This window comes from Mobula hypostoma, chromosome 6 (assembly GCF_963921235.1).
Source record: "Mobula hypostoma chromosome 6, sMobHyp1.1, whole genome shotgun sequence".
NCBI lineage: Eukaryota > Metazoa > Chordata > Chondrichthyes > Myliobatiformes > Myliobatidae > Mobula > Mobula hypostoma.
This window is the reverse complement of record NC_086102.1, coordinates 27,475,477-27,495,394: the sequence shown is the minus strand read 5'-3', so window position 1 is coordinate 27,495,394 and position 19,918 is coordinate 27,475,477. Positions and strand designations below refer to the sequence as shown.

Genomic DNA, 19,918 nt, shown 5'->3' with positions numbered 1-19,918 from the left:
GAACAAGGAATCATGAGATCAGAGTCAGGTTTAATATCACCAGCATATGTCGTGAACTCTTTTAACTTAACAACAGCAGTAGTACAATGCAATACATGATATAGAAAAAAATAAGTAAATCAATTACAGTAAGTGTGTGTGTGTATATATCTGTGTATATATATGTGTTTGTGTGTGTATGTATATGTATGTATGTATATAACTATATGTGTGTGTGTGTGTATATATATATGATTAGAAGTAGTGCAAAAACAGAAATAATATTTAAAAACAAAAGTGAGGTGGTGGTCATGGGTTCAATGTCCATTCAGGAATCGGATGGCAGAGCAGGAGAAGCTGTTCTTGAATCATTGACTATGGTAACAATGAAGAGAGGGCATGTCCTGTGAGATGGGGGTCCTTAATAATGGACACTGCTCGTGGAAGATGTCTTGGATAAAACGGAGGCTAGTACCCAAGATAGAACTGACTAATTTTACAACTTTCTGTAGCTTCTTTCAATCCTGTACAGTAGCCCCGCTCCCCCCACCAATACCAGACAGTGCTACAGCCTGTCAGAATGCTCTTCAAGGTACATCTGTAGAAGTTTTCGACATTTTAGTTGACAAACCAAATCCTTTCAGTCTCCTAATGAGATATAGCCACTGTCTTGTGTTCTTTATAGTTGCATTGTTAGATCCTCAAGAGGTCTTGACACCCAGGAACCTGGAATTGCTCATTCTTTCCACATCTGATCCTACTATGAGGATTGGTTCTTTCCAACCCGCCTGTCTTCACCTCGATATCTAGTTATCCTCCTTTCCCTCCCCCAAACTTTTTATTCTGCCATCTTCCCCCTTCCTTTTCAGGCCTAAAGAAGGGTCTTGGCCCACAAAGTTGAGTGTTTCTCTTTTCCATAGATGCTGCCTGACCTGCTGAGTTCCTCCAGTTGCTTTGGATTTCCAACATCTGTAGACTTTTCCGTGTTTATACTTCCATGAAATGGACGTTAGAAACTTTCCATACTTTAAATCAATTCATTATTATCTCTTACCACGGGCCATGAAACATAGACTGGAATGTCACAATCAGCCTCTTTAAAATGGACTAAAATGCAGTATTCCTGGAAGTGAACTTAATTATACCTATCAAATTAAATGTAGGTACCTGAATTTCGTATACTGCTAAACCAAATGCTTTATTCTGTTTTAATTTTTGAACTTGCAGGTGAAAAACAGCACAGACAGATTGGTGGTCTTGAAGCTTGAGCCTTGGACCACATACTGTCTGCATGTTTTGGCTTTCAGCTCTGTTTACAGCAGAGTAGGACTGAATAGTTCAATTATGTGCAAGAGGACTGGCGGTATGATTTTAATAATTTTTTTTAATGTAACCTTGCTGTGTAGTATTCTGTAACAGATATTTCCCTCACCTTTGGTATTTGGTGTCTTTCACTCGGTTGCTTCTTGTGCATCTGCATCATATATTGTTACCAGCCTGTGAGAGAAAACAGGCCACTGTCACATCTCCAGCACAACTTAATGATGAAACTTGGTTTTGCTTCCATTAGAGCTGTTATTTTATGGAAGAAAACATGGTATCACTTATGGCAACACAATTTTCTTTATGGCCCTTTGATTGGAAATTTAGTCCATGGTTACCTGCAGCAGATGTTGCTGGACTGGCAAAATAAAGTGATCCAGGAGCTCAAGCTATTCTGTTTTAAAAGAAATGTGACTCCGTTTAATATTTATTAGGTAAATTGTTAGTTGTAATATTAAAGAAGAATCTAAAAGAAAATGTGAGGAATGCAGTTTTATTGTTTCTGTCTTTAAATCATTCTTCATGCTAGCGCAGGAGTCCCCAACCTTTTTTGCACTGCGGACCGGTTGAACATTGACAATATTCTTGCGGAACGGCCGACCTGGTTGGGGTGGGGGGGGGGGTAGAGTTGCCAACGGACAAGAGTAGCAGTCAACTACGTTGTGTTTACCCCGAGAAGGACTACAATGACCATGAAGCCTTGCGCGGGCACCTGTGTGCGCATGCGTGTACGTGCCAATTTTTTTTCTACAAATCGTTCTTGGCGATTCTGTTCGGGGGGGGGTGTTAATCACGACTGGAATATAGGTGATAAGTGGCTAATACACCCAATTTTGCTTCTAAAAGGGATTATCTAACAAATTTAATATTAAACACACAGCGCATATTTTCCTCGCATGAATATAGTGATAAGTCAATTATCAGGGGAGCTGAAGTAAGTGTTGAACGAACTTCCAGTAGAAGTGGTAGAGGCAGGTTCAATATTATCATTTAAAGAAAAATTGGATAGGTATATGGACAGGAAAGGAATGGAGGGTTATGGGCTGAGTGCAGGTCGGTGGGACGAGGTGAGAGTAGCGTTCGGCACGGACTAGAAGGGCAGAGATGGCCTGTTTCCAAGCTGTAATTGTTATATGGTTATATAAGTCACTTATAAGTTAATAGCATCATAACATTTTAAGTAACGTTTGGATATTAAACACACAGCACATATTTTCCCCATATGAGCATATAAAATCATTGCAACGCACCAATATCGCTGAATCAGTGGAAGCCCTGAGCTTGTTTCCCTGCAACAAGACGGTCCCATCGAGGGGTGATGGGAGACAGCGATACTTGAAGGGGGTTCCTTATGTCCATTCTATTCCGCAATTTAGTTTTCGTTGCATTCATTGCAGAAATATGTTGGAAATGGAAGCAACATTTTCAGTGCTTTCATGGCTATCTCAGGATATTTAGCCTTGACTTTGATCCAGAATGCCGGCAGAGATGTTATGTCAAACATACTTTTCAACCCGCCGTCATTTGCAAGCTCGAGGAGTTGATCTCCTTCCCGTGCTGACGTGGATGACGCGCGGGTAATGACCTCGCGTGCGTTCAAGCTCAACAGTGGGCGTGACAGGGAATGAGGACAGGTGCAGCTGACTCCTATCGCCAAATCATATCGTTTCCTCACGGCCCGGTAGCATCGCCCGGTGGTTGGGGACCGCTGTGCTAGCGGACTCTTTTGCTATGTCCATAATGTTACCTTCCAGTTCCTCTCTGGAGGAAGGTCTGTGGTGAAGAACAAACAATCTAATGGCAGTGGGGTGTGACATTACTTATTGCTGTAAAATTGTTTTCATTAACTAGTAGCTATAAACAGGAGAAAAGGCACCACTATTCATGTATCTGATTTTCTTTTTTCTCTCCAGGTAGTACTCCCAAGTGGCTGATTGGTATAAGCTTCCTTGTTTCACTAGTGGTGGTTTTTACTGGAGTGGTAGGATGCACCTTCTGTGTACATTACATGTACAGATGTACAAAGTATGCCTTGTTTCCCCCACACACCCTGCCAGAACATTTACAAGAGGTATGTAATCTCTTTCATATTTGGCTAGCCTTTACCCCGGTGATCTTAAAAAGGAAAATAAAGCTCAAAGGTCATGTACAAGCTGTCTAGAGATTATAGAAGCTGCATTAACTGTACCCTTTTGCCTCTCGTCTATTTCGAGTTATTTCCGTGCTTCCGAGTTTTGAGGTGGACTGTTTATTGTGAGATACCTCTGGGCTTATCTACTCTGAGTTCTATCATGGCCAAAATGTAACTTTCCAGTGTGCCCATTAAATTACTAAAACTTATAGAAATTATTGTTTAATACATTGGTTGCAAGTGCATGGCAATGTTTTCACCTAAAAATATTGTAAACTGAAGATTATAAAGGTATTTTCAGGCACTTTAGTGAAAATATATTCTGGTCAAATTCCAACTTTTTTAGGATAATTTTAATCCATTTGGTGGTCATCTCCCAGCTAATGTCCAAGGATAACATAGCAAAACACTGAGTATATTGCCTGTAACATTTATTTCTAATAGCCAGGAAGTGGTGAAAGGAGCAAAACCAAAATTATTTGTAGAATCCCAGCTACCTTGTGTCAAACTTGATTTAGCTCAACTCTGAAATAGAGGCATGTAGGGTTTTAACCCATGCCAGAGACTTGAACTTATCACTCCGGGCTAGACTTGCACTGATGTTTGTCACTGAGGACCTACTACTTTTGAACAAAATATTACCTTGGAATTGGTGGCTACCCTCTCCGATGGGCATACAAGATCCTATAGTTCCATTCACAGGAAAGCAAGACGATTGCCTGTTGTTCTGATCAAAGGACAATGTATACACAGGGAATTCTGCAGATGCTGGAAATTCAAGCAGCACACATCAAAGTTGCTGGTGAACGCAGCAGGTCTTTGATGTGTGTTGAAAGGACAATGTATACTCCCTATCCAATATTGTTAAATATGATCATTGGTTGTGCCCCTTCATTGATATTTCAGAAAACCAAAATCAAAGCATTGCAGATGCTTGATTATGAAATGTGAAATAAACTGTGCATTGTTTGAAGTTTAAATTTATTGTTGTCATGGCATAGATACAAATGCCATGTATAATAAATGTCAGGTCAATCAGCTTTTTACAGCAGCACAGCAATACTTTGCAACCATGACAAACGTAAGTTGACGTGGTGGAATTAGCTTAACATAAATTCTACATAACTTTCTCTAAAACAAATTACAGATTAAACATTTACCAACACTAGTGCAAAATTGAGAGAGAAAAATAAATATATTCTGAGGCAGTGTTGGGGGCTTTCAGGTCAGATTAAGAACCTGATGACAGTGTGGGAGAAGGTGTTGCTGAACCTTGAGGTGTGGATCTTCAGAGTCCTGTACCCTTTGTCTGAAGGCAGCATCATGGAGAGAGCATGCCCCTATGGTAGGGGTTGCTGATGATGGATGCCACTCTGCTGGACATCACCTCTTGCAGATTACCTCAAGGGTGGGGAGAGCAGAACACTTGATGAAACTGGATGAGTTCACTACTCCCTGTAGCCTCTGACACTCCTCGTGCATTGGAGTTTCTATACCTGCCTTTTGGCTGGTCTGAACATGTCTGCAAGCTTTCTCCCTTTATGTAGATGTTCTTCCTAACCAATAATGCAGCTTCTACTACTCCTCTCAAATCAATTCCTGTCATGCCAGAAACACTGGTAGCCCAGAGCACTGGGTTGCCCGTCCTGCCCATCACTCAGCCATGTTTCTGTAATAGTAATATCATTATCCCATGTTGTGACCCCTGCTCTGAGTCCATCTGCCTTACTTGCATTAAAATGCAATTTAACCACAGATTTTCCCCACTCCCCTTCCTGCCCCTACTGTCCTGCCTTACTGGGCTTGCTTGCTTTAACTTCTATATTTTCCTCAACTTCCTCATCCGATGTACTATTACTTTGGGTCCCAACCCTCTGCCCCACTTGTTTAAACCCTCCCAGGTTCCACGAACAAACCTCCCTGCGAGGGTATTAGTCCCACTCCAGTTCAGATGTAACATAGTCATAGTCATACTTTATTGATCCCGGGGGAAATTGGTTTTCATTACAGTTGCACCATAAATAATTAAATAGTAATAAAACCATAAATAGTTAAATAGTAATATGTAAATTATGCTGGGAAATAAGTCCAGGACCAGCCTATTGGCTCAGGGTGTCTGACCCTCCAAGGGAGGAGTTGTAAAGTTTGATGGCCACAGGCAGGAATGACTTCCTATGACGCTCAGTGCTGCATCTCGGTGGAATGAGTCTCTGGCTGAACGTACTCCTGTGCCCACCCAGTACATTATGTAGTGAATGGGAGATATTGTCCAAGATGGCATGCAACTTGGACAGCATCCTCTTTTCAGACACCACCGTGAGAGAGTCCAGTTCCATCCCCACAACATCATTGGCCTTAAGAATGAGTTTGTTGATTCTGTTGGTGTCTGCTACCCTCAGCCTGCTGCCCCAGCACACAACAGCAAACATGATCGCACTGGCCACCACAGACTTGTAGAACATCCTCAGCATCGTCCGGCAGATGTTAAAGGACCTCAGTCTCCTCAGGAAATAGAGACGGCTCTGACCCTTCTTGTAGACAGCCTCAGTGTTCTTTGACCAGTCCAGTTTATTGTCAATTCGTATCCCCAGGTATTTGTAATCCTCCACCATGTCCACACTGACCCCCTGGATGGAAACAGGGGTCACCGGTACCTTAGCTCTCCTCAGGTCTACCACCAGCTCCTTAGTCTTTTTCACATTAAGCTGCAGATAATTCTGCTCACACCATGTGACAAAGTTTCCTACCGTAGCCCTGTACTCAGCCTCATCTCCCTTGCTGATGCATCCATCCTTGTACCGGTCACCTCTGCCCCTGAATAAATCCCAGTCGTCCAAGTAGCTGAAGCCCTTTCATTAGCTCTTGAACCACACATTGAGTAGTCTTTTCATCCTATTCCTAACCTCACCAGCATGTAGCACAGGTTATAATCATGAAGTTACAACACCAGAGAACTTGCTCTTTCACCTTCTGCTTAACTCCCCTATATTCACTTTGCAAGACCTCATTCCACTTCCCATCTATCATTAGTATGGATCAAAACCTCTGGCTTCCTGTTTTCCTCTTTGAGAATGGCCCATACCCACTGAGGGACATCTTTGACCCTGGCACCAGGAAGGCAATACACCATCTTGCATGCAGCCACAGGACTACCTGTCTGTTATTCCCTCTGCAGAGGCTCCTGTCACAGGTATGTGCCTAGAGTTCAAACTCCCTGCTCTGTAACAGAGCCAGTTGTGGTGCCAGTGATCTGGCTGCTGCTGTTGCTTTCTCCTGAGAGGTCATCTCCCCAACAGTGTCCAAAATGTTAATAGTAGTTAAGAGAGGGAGAGTAGACAGAGGGTGTCTTCCGGCCAGTTGCCCATCTATCTGGCTGAACCTGTGGTGTGACTACCTCCCTATAACTCCCATCTCCAACAGCAAGTGAGCCCAATTTCCGCTTCAACTGATCCTATGAATCTGAGGTGAACTTCCTACAAATGTGTAGTAGTTGCCAGGGGCAACAGACTTCTCCCTGATCTCTCGCATCTTACAGAAGGAGGATATCACCCCACTGATTGCCAGTTTTCACTAGTTAAATTACTACAAAGGAAACCTTGACTTTACTGTAGCTCGTCACTACTGAACTGCATTAAGGTGGATGAATGTACAGAACCTGACTAAGTGTATTTTAGGATATTATAGGAAGCAAGTATGGAGATTGCTGTGGCCCTGGCAGAGATTTTTTTAAAACAGATCTTTGTTAGCCATGGGTGAGCTACCAGACTGCTGGATAGCTAATGCTGTGTGTTATTTAAGAAAGGCAGCAATGATAAACAAGGAAACTACAGGTGGCTGAGGGATTATTGGAAGGGATTCTGCGAGCCAAGATTTATTTACATTTGGAACGGCAGGGACTGGTTAGGGATGGTCACCTTGGCGTTGTGCCCTGAGGAATTTTTTTTCTCTCTGAAGAGGTGACCAAAGGGCAGGGGCAGAGTGGTTAACCTTGTCCATACAGGCTTGGGCAAGGCTGCAGGGTGGCTGGTGTGGCAGGATGGAACGTGTGATCCAGGGTAAGCTCGCCATTTGATACAAAATTGGCTTAGTGGTAGTCATAGTCATACTTTATTGATCCCGGGGGGAATTGGTTTTTGTTACAGTTGCTCCATAAATAATAAATAGTAATAGAAGCATAAATAGTTAAATAGTAATATGTAAATTATGCCAGGAAATTATGAAATAAGTCCAGGACCAGCCTATTGGCTCAGGGTGTCTGACCCTCCAAGGGAGGAGTTGTAAAGTTTGATGGCCACAGGCAGGAATGACTTCCTATGACGCTCAGTGCTGCATCTCAGTGGAATGAGCCTCTGGCTGAATGTACTCCTGTGCCCACCCAGTACATAATGTAGTGGATGGGAGACATTAACCAAGATGGCATACAACTTAGACAGCAGGAAGTAGAGGATGGTATTGGAGAGATATTTTTCAGATTAGAAGCCGATGACTGATGCTACACCACAGGTATTGGTGCTGGGTTCTTTGCTGTATGTCTAATGTATTAATAATTTGGAGGAAAATGTTGATCAATAACTTTGCAGATGACACTAAAATTGTTGGTATGGTGGACAGTGAAGAAAGTTGCTTAATGTTACAAGATAAATTTTATCTACCATTCCCTTGTCTACTTTTCCAGTTATTCTTTAACTTGGATTGGATAAGTACAAAGAGATGCTTTTTGGGCATGTAACAATACTAGTCCATTCATTTCTCCAATACCTTTTCCTTATGTTATTAGACTATTGATTTTCTACTATTTCTTTGTTTTATACAATGAAAGTTGACTTCATCAATTTATTTAATGTTCAGGCACACTTCCTTCATTTCCCCACAATTCCCCATCTCAAATTGCTACTTCTCTAATCTTTAAATGTCTTTCTCATTTGCCATTGTATTATATTTTCATCTTAATCAACAATCTTTTGATTCCCAAAACACTGCCTATTTATTTCTTTAGTTGGCAACGTTATAAAACTTGTATAATCTCATACTACCTGCAACACCATGGATGAGAATTTTCTAGTGAAGCATTTATCTGTTAAAAAATGTATTTTGAGAACTTTGGAATGCACATTCCTTGATTACTATTATTCCTTTTCATTAGCTTTTAATTATAATCAGTTATACGTGAGTTTAAGACTGGTTTCATAATTTAGTATAAATTTAAGACTAAACCTTAAGACTTCAAGACATATGTTGTAGATTCTGAACCATTTTGGGATGGTCTGGGGTCAAGAAAGTCACAATTATGTCTCTGTGTGAAATAACGCATTCTGGCCTTGTTATTTTTGCAGTGTTTCAGTGAATCATCTCAAAGAGCTCCATTCCACGTGCTGACGTCAGTGGAAGATTCTGAGGAATGTTGTGATCCGCTCATTGTCATTACTGAAAACAACAGCTTGAGCTCCTGTTCCGGTTCCTTTATTTCAAATACTGAAAATGAACAGCAAAATCAAAGTGGTCAAACCAGTGCAGATTCTGGACGATTTTCAAATGCAGAAAGTTCCAGGACTGAAGATTTTAATGAAAGGACATTCACAGAACTCGATTTACAAACATAGGCTTTGTACTATTAAACTGAAACTTCTCCATCTGAGTGTCCCATCTTTGATTTTTAAGTGTTTCCTCAAACTGCCATGTACCACTGGGTGGGTTTGCATGTATGAGGTCAGTGTTGCTATTAAGTTTATTTAATTACTGTTGCTTCTAAATTTTAATGCAAATTTGTTTTAGAACTTTGTCTCTCCTTCTCAGTTCTGTGAACTGAAATACCAATGTAGATTAAAATCACTTAGACGGAATATCTAAGACCATATGACATAGGAGCAGAATTGGGCCATTTTGCTCATTGAGTCTACTCCATCATTCGATCATCTCTGATTTATTATCCCTGTCAACCCCATTCTCACATCTTCTCCATGAAACCTTTGACACCCTTGTTAATCAAGAGCCTATCAACCTTTGCTTTAAACATACCCAATGACCCTGCCTCCACAACCACTTGTGACGATGGATTTCACAGATTCACCACCATCTGGCTAAAGCAATTGCTCCTCTGTTCTAAAGGGACGTCCTCCTGTTCTGAGGCTGTGCCCTGTGGTCCTAGATTCATCCACTGTTGGAAACATCCTTGCCACGTCCATTCTATCTAAGCCTTTCAATATTCAGTAGCTTTCAATGAGATTCCACCCCCCCCCCCCGCCTCATTCTTCTTTACACCAGCGAGTACTGGCCCAGAGCCATCAAAAGCTCTCCCCCACACATCAATCTTTCAATTCCCAAGGTCATTCTCATAAACCTCTGGAGCCTCTCCAATGCCAGCTCTTCTTTCTTAGATCTGGAGCTCAAAACTGCTCACAATACCCAAAATGTGGTCTGCCCAGCGCTTTATAAAGCTTCTAGTTGGATAACAGACCTTTTTCATGGTTTGAATAGACACGTAGGTAAAAATGTTTTCGCTCTTAAGTAACATTTGTATTTTTATACCATTTTACACAGCTACTACAGTGCTACCTGCAATCCTGTTGTCAAGCTGGTAGCATAAATAGGGCTGTAGGGTATGCCATTGCAATGCAATAATGCCATGTATTCAGTGGTAATGTAATTAAGATATTAAACATGGAACATAGAAATTTACAGCACATTACAGCCCCTTCGGCCCACAATGTTCTGCTAACCATGTAACCTACTCTAGAAATTGCCTAGAATTTCACTAGCACATAGCCCTCCATGTTTCTAAGCTCCGTGTACCTAACTGGGAGGCTCTTAAAAGACCCTGTTGTATCCGCTTCTACCTCCGCTGCCGGCAGTGCATTCCACGCACCCACCAGTCTGTGTGGAAGAGCTTACCCCTGACATCCCCTCCGTACCTAATTCCAAGCACCTTAAAACTATGCCCCCTTGTGTTAGCCATTTCAGCCCTGGGAAAAAGCCTCTGACTGTCCACACAATAAATGCCCCTCATCATCTTGTACACCTCTGTCAGGTCACCTCTCATCACTCCAAGGAGAAAATGCCAAGATATTTTACATCTGCATTTTAATTAATTAAAGTATTTGTCTTTATGATCGGGAATGCACTGCCTGTAGGGTGATGGAAGTAGATTCATTTGTAGCGTTAAGCCAGGTTAAAGCAAATCTTTTGGTGGTAGAAATAATTCACAGAACCTTTTACAGAAAGGTGAAGCGGGTTATCAGGATTTACTAGATGGCTCTGTTAAAGGATTGGTAGAGTGGTTGTTAGTTGAGTGGCCTCCTATTCTGGGCTATTCTGTGAATTCCGTTGCTGATTCCCTTCTGCGCACTGTGATACTGATTTGCAGATACAGGGTTGGACAATTTAATGCCTAAAGAATTTTAAGTCCTTGATATAAGGAATAAATATGTTCTTGTTCATATTTTCAATTTTGGAGAACTTTTGAAGATAGCATGTGCTATGTTTTGAAGTTACAAAACATTATAATTAATTGAAACCAGGAGCCGGGAGATAAATGTGTGTACTTCGTTTTTACTTTGTGTATGACATGGTGGTGGTATGACATGCCATTTACATACTTTTACATATAACTTGTAATGAACAAGAATATGTAATCAAATAACATATTTACAATATTACTCAAATATTACTGAAATATTAAATACACAACACCTCTCTACTTGGCTATAAATGCCAACTCAATATCAAATGCATCTCAACTTATACATATAATAAACCATATACTATATATGTAATACAACTATAATATACAGTAGGCATCCACAGCATAATGAATTTTAAGTTGTCCCTTTCTTGGAGGGACGCCCATATAGAACAAAGATGAGGAGAAATTTCTTTAGCCAGAGAGAGGTGGTGAATCTGTGGAATTCTTTGCCACAGGTGGCTGTGGAGGTGAGGTCACTGAGTGTATTGAAATCGGAAGTTGGTAGATTTTTCATGTCAGGCGTAAAAGGTTACAGGAGTAAGGCAGGAGAATGGAGTGGAAAGGAAAATGAATCGGCCATGCTTAAATGGTGGCACAGACTCAATGGACCAAATGTCCTAATTCTGCTCCAGTGTCTAATAGAATTGATGTTAATGCAGTCGCTGGTGCATCACTCAGGTAATGGACCGAGATGTTCTTTTCATAGGACTGTGTAGTTGGTAGAATTTCCACATGCTGCATTTGCAGCTGCAAATTATGGAATTTATGATCACATAATTTAAGTATGAGATTCATCTCTTCATTTAATGAATTCTCTACGCCCAATTCTTTTCTCACGAAGGAACAATAATTGTATTTTCTGTTCTACTGAAAATAGTCCAGATCTAGTAGTAATAGTTCCATGCAAAAGGCTTTATCTTCAAAAATCTTGCCTTATTGCTGCTCCTGACCCAGATGGATGCAATAATGATGAATATTGTTTTTAATGTGTCTTATATTTTTGTTTTGTTTTGCACTAGGTGTTATACTGCAGAGAGCAAAAAATACTTGAAATTGGTGTATTTTTAAAAATGTAATGAACAAACCTGAAATAGTCTCATTGAAAATTAAATATTTTGTCTTTTTATTAATACTAACTTCATTGAAACCCAGTTTTTTTGGACTGAGTCTAATGCATCGATCATACTCTTGAATTCTGTTAAATGATTAACTGCAGGTTTTAACTTATTAATACTACAGTTTCATGTGATTGGTAGTCTGTCCTCTTTAATATCAAATTTTCCACTTCTTATTGAGATATACTTCCACAAGTACCCAATTTTCCCATAAAATGACCAGCGGTTATAGATTTCCCAAGATTCCAAGACTGCTACAATTTTTTTTTAAAGGAATAGTCAATCGCAATATCGGTGTTTGCTCTAAAGCTCTTGTGCTACATAGTACCTGCGATATCCTCATCCCATGGTATCTGCCTATGTTTTTGGGATTTCCCGATGTCGGGCCGTAGTCCTTGTGGTCCACATGATGCATTAAGGACCAGTGTAGACCAATGTCTTCACATCCTTCCTATAACATGTTCATGCCCTAACTCTCATTAGAGTCAGATACACAAGATGATTTCCATTTTAAACCCCCTGTACTTCTAAACAGAGGGGAGTGTCTGCTGCTGCACCTTATGAGTGTGCTCAGGTTTTTTTTCCTGCATTTTGGATGTGGACGTTGGACAATAGACTATATGTTTCAATCTCTCAGTTTTTATATTATGTGTTTGTCTGATCCCGGTATTTTTTGAGCGGGAGGGGAATTTGGGGGCTGATGTACCTGATCAGTTTTGTCAATTTTTGTTTTCTCTGCAGGAAGAGGGATTTGGAGGTGGTCAATGTGCCTGATCCGTGTTTTTTTTTCTGTTGTGCGGGAGGAGGGATTTGGGGGTGAGGGTGATGTTCCTGATCTGTTTTGCTCAGTTTTTGTGCGTGAGGGAGGATTTGGAGGTTGATGTGCCCGTTCCATTTTTGTTCTTTTTTTTGTGAGGAGATGGGATTCGGGGATTGATGATCATGCTGCCTTTCTTTTCTTTCATAGCTACCCAGAGAATTGAAGAATTGCAGAGTTGTATAAGTTAATAACAAATGAATCTTTTGAAAACTTCTGTTACATGACAAGCCTTTGTTTGCTTCCTAAAGGAAGCTACACCCACAGCTAAAACCCATGTGCAATGTCTCCTATTGTTGGAATAGAATGTTGGTAAACCAATATGATCTTCTGAATCATGCCAAATAGTAATTCCTTATTTCTTGATTATTCCTGAGTTAAGGAAATTGAACGTATGTATATGTCACCATATTCCACCTTGAAATTCATTTTCTTACAGGTGTTTACAGGAAAATTAAGAAATAGAACTTATGAAAAAAATCTACATAACTAAGACTGAAAAATATCCTCTATGCAAAAGAGGGCAAATTGTGCAAATAATAAATGAAAAAAACCACTGAGAACATGAGTTGTCAAGTCCTTGAAAGTGAGTCTGTAAGTTGTGGAATACCATTCGGCCCATCGAGTCTGTTCCACCATTCAATCAGGGCTGATCCAATTTTTCCAGTCATCCCCACTCCTCTGCCTTCTCCCCATACCCTTTGATGCCCTGGCTAATCAAGAACCTATCTATCTCTGCCTTGAATGTACCCAATGACTTGGCCTCCACAGCTGCTCATGGCACCAAATTCCGCAGATTTATCACCCAATGACTAAAGTAATTTCTCCGCATCTCTGTCCGAAATGGACATCCTTCAATCCTGAAGTTATGCCATCTTGTCCTGGACTCCCCTACCATGGGAAATAACTTTGCCATGTTTAATGTGTTCAGGCCTTTTAACATTTGGAATGTTTTTTGACATACCCCTCTCGTTCTCCTGAACTCCAGGGAACACAGCCCAAGAGCTGCCAGACGTTCCTCATACAGTAACCCTTTCATTCTGGAATCCTTCTCATGTATCTTCTTTGAGCGCTTTCCAATGTCAGTGTATCCTTTCTAAAATAAGGAGCCCAAAACTGCACACACTACTCCAAGTGTGGTCTCACGAGTGCCTTAGAGAGCCTCAAGATCACATCCCTTCTCTTATATTCTATACCTCTAGAAATGAATGCCAACATTGCATTTGCCTTCTTCACCATTGACTCAACCTGGAGGTTAAGGTTTAGGGTATTCTACACAAGGGCTCCCAAGTCCCTTTGCATCTCTGCATTTTGAATACTGTCTCCATCTCAATAATAGTCTGCCCGTTTATTTCTTCCACCAAAGTGCATGACCATATACTTTCCAACATTGTATTTCATTTGCCATTTCTTTGCCCATTCCCCTAAACTATCTACGTCTCTCTGCAGGCTCTCTGTTTCCTCAACACTACCCGCTCCTCCACCTATTTTTGAATCATCGGCAAATTTAGCCACAAATCTATTAATCCCGTAGTCCAAATCATTGACATACATCGATAAAAAGCAGCTGTCCCAACACCAACCCCAACCCCTGTGGAACTCCACTGGTATCTGGCAGTTAGCCAGAATAGGATCCCCTTATTCCCACTCTCTGTTTTCTGCCTTCCAGCCAATGCTCCACCCATGCTAGTTACTCCCCTGTAATTCCATGGGCTCTTATCTTGCTAAGCAGCCTCATGTGTAGCACCTTGTCAAAGGCCTTCTGAAAATCCAAGTACACCACATCTACTGCATCTCCTTTGTCGACCCTACCTGTAATTTCCTCAAAAAATGCAATAGGTTACCAGGATTCTCCTTTCAGAAAACCATGCTGACTTTGGCCTATCTTGTCATGTACCTCCAGGTACTCCATAATCTCATCCCCAACAATCGATTCCAACAACTTCCCAACCAATGATGTCAGGCTAACAGGTCTATAGTTTCCTTTCTGCTGCCTCCCACCCTCCTTAAATAGCAGAGTAACAGAGTTATCCAGTACAATTCCAGAATCTATTGATTCTTGAAATATCATTTTTAATGCCTCTGCAATCTCTCCAGCTACTTCCTTCAGAACCCAAGGGTACATTCCATCAGCTCTAGGAGATTTATCCACCCTCACTGATTAAGTTTCCTGAGCATCTTATTTGTCGTAATTTTCACTCCACATACTTCACTTCTCTGATACGCTTGAATGTCCGGTATACTGAAGGTGTCTTCCACTGTGAAGACTGCTGCAAAATATGCATTCAGTTCCTCTGCCATCTCTGCATCTCTCATTACAATATCTCCAGTGTCAATTTCAATTGGTCCTATATCTACCTTCAACTCTCTTTTGTCCTTTATATACTTAAAAAAGCTTTTATCTTCTTTGATTTAAGTCACCAGCTTCCTTTCATAATTCATCTTTTCCTTCCTAATGAACTTCTTTCTTTCCTTCTGCAAGTTTTTAAAAGCTTCCCAGTCCTCTATCTTTCCACAAGCTTTGGCTTCCTTCTATGCCCTCTCTTTTGCTTTTACTTTGGCTCTGATTTCGCTTGTCAGCCACGGTGGTGTCTGAAGCACCTTCAATAACTCCAAAGGACTGAAGTTGGGTAAAATACTGAAAGGCTTTTATTCGCTGTACAATACGACCTCCACGGTGAGTGCCCGCGGACTGAGGGGGAGGGGCAAGGCAAAGTCACCTTTATTCAGAGGTCTGTGGGAGGAGCCACAGGGGCAGTCAGCAGAGGGGCGTGTCCAGACAGGTAACCCAGTTACAACATATATGTGGTTTACCACATTCACCCCTCCTTTTTTTAAAAGAGTCCTGCGGGGTGAAGTGACTGACAATATTTAAAACAAGTATATTTACAGGTCAAGTCTATCAGGTGGTCGAGTCCGTCGCTGTGATCTACGTGGCAACGGTGCTGATTGCACTGGCGATGGTGGTTGTGCTGGCTCCCGCCTGATTTGAGGTGCCAGCACGTTAGGTGTTGTTAATCCCTCGTGTGTGTGCATCGCGCCCAGTATGGGAGTGTCGTGTGGTGTCTGTGTAGGGTTTGGAGTGCGCGGTGTCTGATGGGTATACATATCAGTGGATACGGGGTTAATAGTCACCATGGAGTGTTCAGGGTAGGGGCCCGGTGCTCCTGCGGGCGCCAGGTCGCAGATGGAGACCGTGTCCTCCCGCCCATCAGGTAAAACCACATAGGTATACTGAGGGTTCGCATGAAGTAAGTGAAACCTCTCGACCATCGGGGAGTATTTATTGCTCCTCACATGTTTCCGGAGCAGCACTGGCCCCGGGGTCGTCAGCCAAGTTGGTAGGGTGGTTCCAATGGTTGATTTTCTGGGAAAAGGAAAGAGCCGCTCATGAGGGGTGGCATTGGTGGCCGTGCATAACAGGGAGCGGATGGAGTGGAGTGCCTCGGGAAGGACCTCCTGCCAGCGAGAGACTGGCAGTCCCTTTGACCTGAGGGCAAAGAGTGTGGCCTTCCTCACCATGGCATTCTCCTTCTCTACCTGTCCGTTCCCCCGGGGATTATAGCTCGTGGTCCTACTAGTTGCAATTCCCCTAGCCAGCAGGTATTGGCGCAGCTCGTCACTCATAAATGAGGACCCTCTGTCACTGTGGATATAGCATGGGTATCCGAACAGAGTGAAGAGCTTGTGCAGGGCTTTTATATCTGACGTGGTAGTGGTGTCGGGGCAGGGGATGGCGAAGGGGAACCGCGAGTACTCGTGGATAACGTTAAGAAAGTACACATTGCGGTCAGTGGAGGGAAGGGGGCCCTTAAAGTCAACACTCAGTCGCTCAAAGGGGCGGGTGGCCTTGATGAGTTGTGCCTTTTTGGGTCAGTAGAAGTGCGGTTTGCACTCTGCGCAGATTTGGCAGTCCCTGGTCATCATCCTGACTCCTCATGGGAGTAAGGCAGGTTCCAGGCTTTCACAAAGTGGAAAAGCTGGGTGACCCCCCAGGTGGCAAAGATCTACATGTAGAGCGTATAGCCGGTCGATCTGCGCGCTGGTGCACGTTCCCTGGGATAGGGCATCGGAGGGCTCGTTGAGCTTCCCAGGCCTGTACATGATGTCATAGTTGGAGGTGGAGAGTTCGATTCTCCACCTCAGAATTTTATCATTTTTGATTTTGCCCCTCTGCTGGTTATTAAACATGAATGCGACTGAGTGCTGGTCAGTCAGCAGGGTGAACCTTTTGCCGGCGAGATAGTACCTCCAGTGCCCAATAGCTTCCACTATGGCCTGGGCCTCTTTCTCCACTGCGGAGTGCCGAATTTCAGGGCCTTGAAGGGTACAGGAGAAGAACGCCACTGGTCTTCCCGCCTGGTTGAGGGTAGCAGCCAGCGCAAAGTCGGAGGCGTCACTCTCTACTTGGAAGGGAATGGCCTCATCCACCGCATGCATTGCTGCTTTGGCAATGTCCCCTTTTATGCGGCTGAAGGCTACGCGGGCCTCGGCAGAGAGGGGGAATGTGGTGGACTTGACCAGGGGGTGGGCCTTGTCTGCATAGTTAGAGACCCATTGGGCGTAATATGAAAAGAAGCCCAGGCACCTTTTGAGAGCTCTGAGGGTATTGGGAAGAGGGAGTTCCAACAAGGGGCGCATACGGTCGGGGTCAGGGCCAATGACTCCATTCTCCACGACACACCCAAGGATAGCAAGTCGGGTGGTCCCAAATACACACTTGTCCTTGTTATAGGTGAGGTTGAAAGCTGTGGCCGCTTGGAGAAATTTTTGGAGGTTGTTGTCGTGATGTTATCCAGATATGGGAACGTGGCCTTCAGTTGGCACTGGTCCACCATCCGGTCCATTGTCTTCTGGAAGACAGATACACCATTCGTGACACCGAAGGGGACACGCAGGAATTGATAAAGCCTGCCGTTCGCCACGAAGGCAGTGTAATGGCGGTCCTCCCAGTGGCTGGGGAGCTGATGGTAAGCAGACTTTAGGTTTATGGTTGAGTACACCTTGTACTGTGCTATCTGATTGACCATATCCGCGATGCGGGGTAGAGGGTACGCGCCGAGCTGCGTGAACCTATTGATGGTCTGGCTATAGTCCATGACCATCCTATTCTTCTCCCCGTTCCGAACAACCACCACCTGGGCCCTCCAAGAACTTGTGCTGGCCTCAATGACCCCCTCCCTGAGCAGCCGCTGCACCTCCGACTTAATGAAGGCTCTGTCCCCCGCGCTGTACCTCCTGCTTTTAGTTGCCACAGGTTTACAGTCGGGGATCAGGTTGGCGAACAGCGGTGGGGGAGGGATCCTGAGGGTGGAGAGGCCGCAAGTGGTGTCGGTAGTGTGGCAGTTGGCATGATGTTGGGTGGGATGTGCGGGTCGGTGTGTGGGGGTAGTCAGTAGCAGGATATGTGACGTATTCCTACAAAACGGAGGATTTCTGACAGTGATTGGTGGGAGGGGCCCATCATACTTCATTGTCACGCTTTTCAGGTGGCTCTGGAAGTCGAGCCCCAATAGCACAGGGGCACACAGTTGAGGCATGAGCAGCAACGTAAAGTCTCGATATTCTGTGCCCTGCACCACTAGCGTCGCTACACAACCCCCCCCCCCCACCGGATGTCTGTTATATGCGACCCGGAAGCCATGGCGACCCTCTGACTTACCGGCCGTATCGCGAGTCCGCAATGCTGCACCATGGCCGGATGGATAACACTCTCCGTGCTGCCTGTGTCAAACAGGCAGATTGTCCTGTGCCCCTCCACCAGGATGTCCATCCTTGACCTTGCGAGCTGGTGGGGAGCACTTTGGTCAAGGGTCACGGAAGCCAGGGTTGAGTCGCTGTCTTGGTCCAGCGCGGGGGGGTGCCCCGTGAGCACCCGTTAGTCGTAGGCGGTGGGAGGTGGCACTGACCAAGATGGCTGTCCCCATGTCTCGCACTTGGTGGCGGCGTGCAGGGAAGATGGTGGCAGGCAAGATGGCAACCCCCATGTTTCGCACGCAGCGCTGCTCAATCCCGCTCGCAGTTTGGACTTACAGACGTTGGCGAAGTGGCCCTTCTTTCTGCAGCTGGAACAGGTAGCTTCTCGGGCCGGGCAGCATTTCTGGGGGTGCTTCTCGAGTCCACAGAAGTAGCACTTCGCGGACTCGCGACTGGCAGCAGCCAAGGTCGATTCGCCGGTGGGTTGCGGGGTCTGCGGCGCCCACAAGGCCATTGGGGGATCGTGTGCCTGGAGAGCCTCAGAGTTGTGCAGAGCGGCCTCCAGTGTGTCAGCCAGTTCGATCGCTGAACTTAAGGTAAGATTGGCTTTTTCTAACAGCCGCTGGATCACGTACACTGACCTGGTCCCCGTGACGAAGGCGTCTCTCACTAGGAGTTCTGCATGCTGCGCCGCCGTCAGCTCCTGGCAATTGCAGGCTTGCACGAGTGTCCGTAGGGCCTGGACGAACTCAGCACTTGATTCCCCAGGTCATTGTTGCCATGTTGCGAAGCAATGTCGCGCGTAGACGCTGTTTATCGGCCGCAGGTATTGTCCTTTGAGGGCGCTCGTCGCGCCATCGTAGTTCGGCTGGTCTCTGATCAGCGAATAGACCCGTGGACTGACCCTGGAGAGTAGAACTCTGCACTTCGCTACAGGATCCGTCGTTTTAATCTCCTCTAGGTATGCTTCGAAGCAGGCCAGCCAGAGTTCGAAAGCGTTTCCAGCTTCAGGCGTTTGCAGATCGATGTCTAACTTGTCGGGTCTCAGTGTTTGTTCCATGCTTTAAAATTTACAGCAAATAAAATTGAAGCACCTTCAATAACTCCAAAAGACTGAAGTTGGGTAAAATACTGAAAGGCTTTTATTCACTGTACAATACGACCTCCATGCTGAGTGTCTCCCGCAGGACTGAGGGGGAGGGGCAAGACGAAATTACCTTTATTCAGGAATCTCTGGGAGGAGCCACAGGGGAAGTCAGCAGAGGGGCGTGTCCAGACAGTTAACCCAGTTACAACATATATATGGTTTACCACAGGGTCCTCCTTCCATTCAAAAATTTCTTATTATTTGCAACATATCTGTCTTGCACTTCCCTCATTTTTCACAGAAATGCCAG

At 44.0% G+C, this 19,918-nt stretch overlaps 1 protein-coding gene across 4 annotated transcripts in view; it reads left to right on the top strand.

Moving 5' to 3' along the window:
* The window catches only part of LOC134347886 (interleukin-10 receptor subunit beta-like), a 34,847-nt gene extending 21,468 nt beyond the window's left edge, over nucleotides 1–13,379 (top strand). For all 4 annotated transcript variants that reach the window (XM_063050463.1, XM_063050462.1, XM_063050461.1 and 1 more), the window contains 3 exons: nucleotides 1,207–1,342; nucleotides 3,216–3,373; nucleotides 8,767–13,379. In XM_063050463.1, coding sequence (XP_062906533.1) covers nucleotides 1,207–1,342; nucleotides 3,216–3,373; nucleotides 8,767–9,033 — 561 coding nt within the window. In that variant the 3' untranslated portion in view covers nucleotides 9,034–13,379. The remainder of the gene's footprint in view (nucleotides 1–1,206; nucleotides 1,343–3,215; nucleotides 3,374–8,766) is intronic.
* Nucleotides 13,380–19,918: the final 6,539 nt, after the last annotated feature.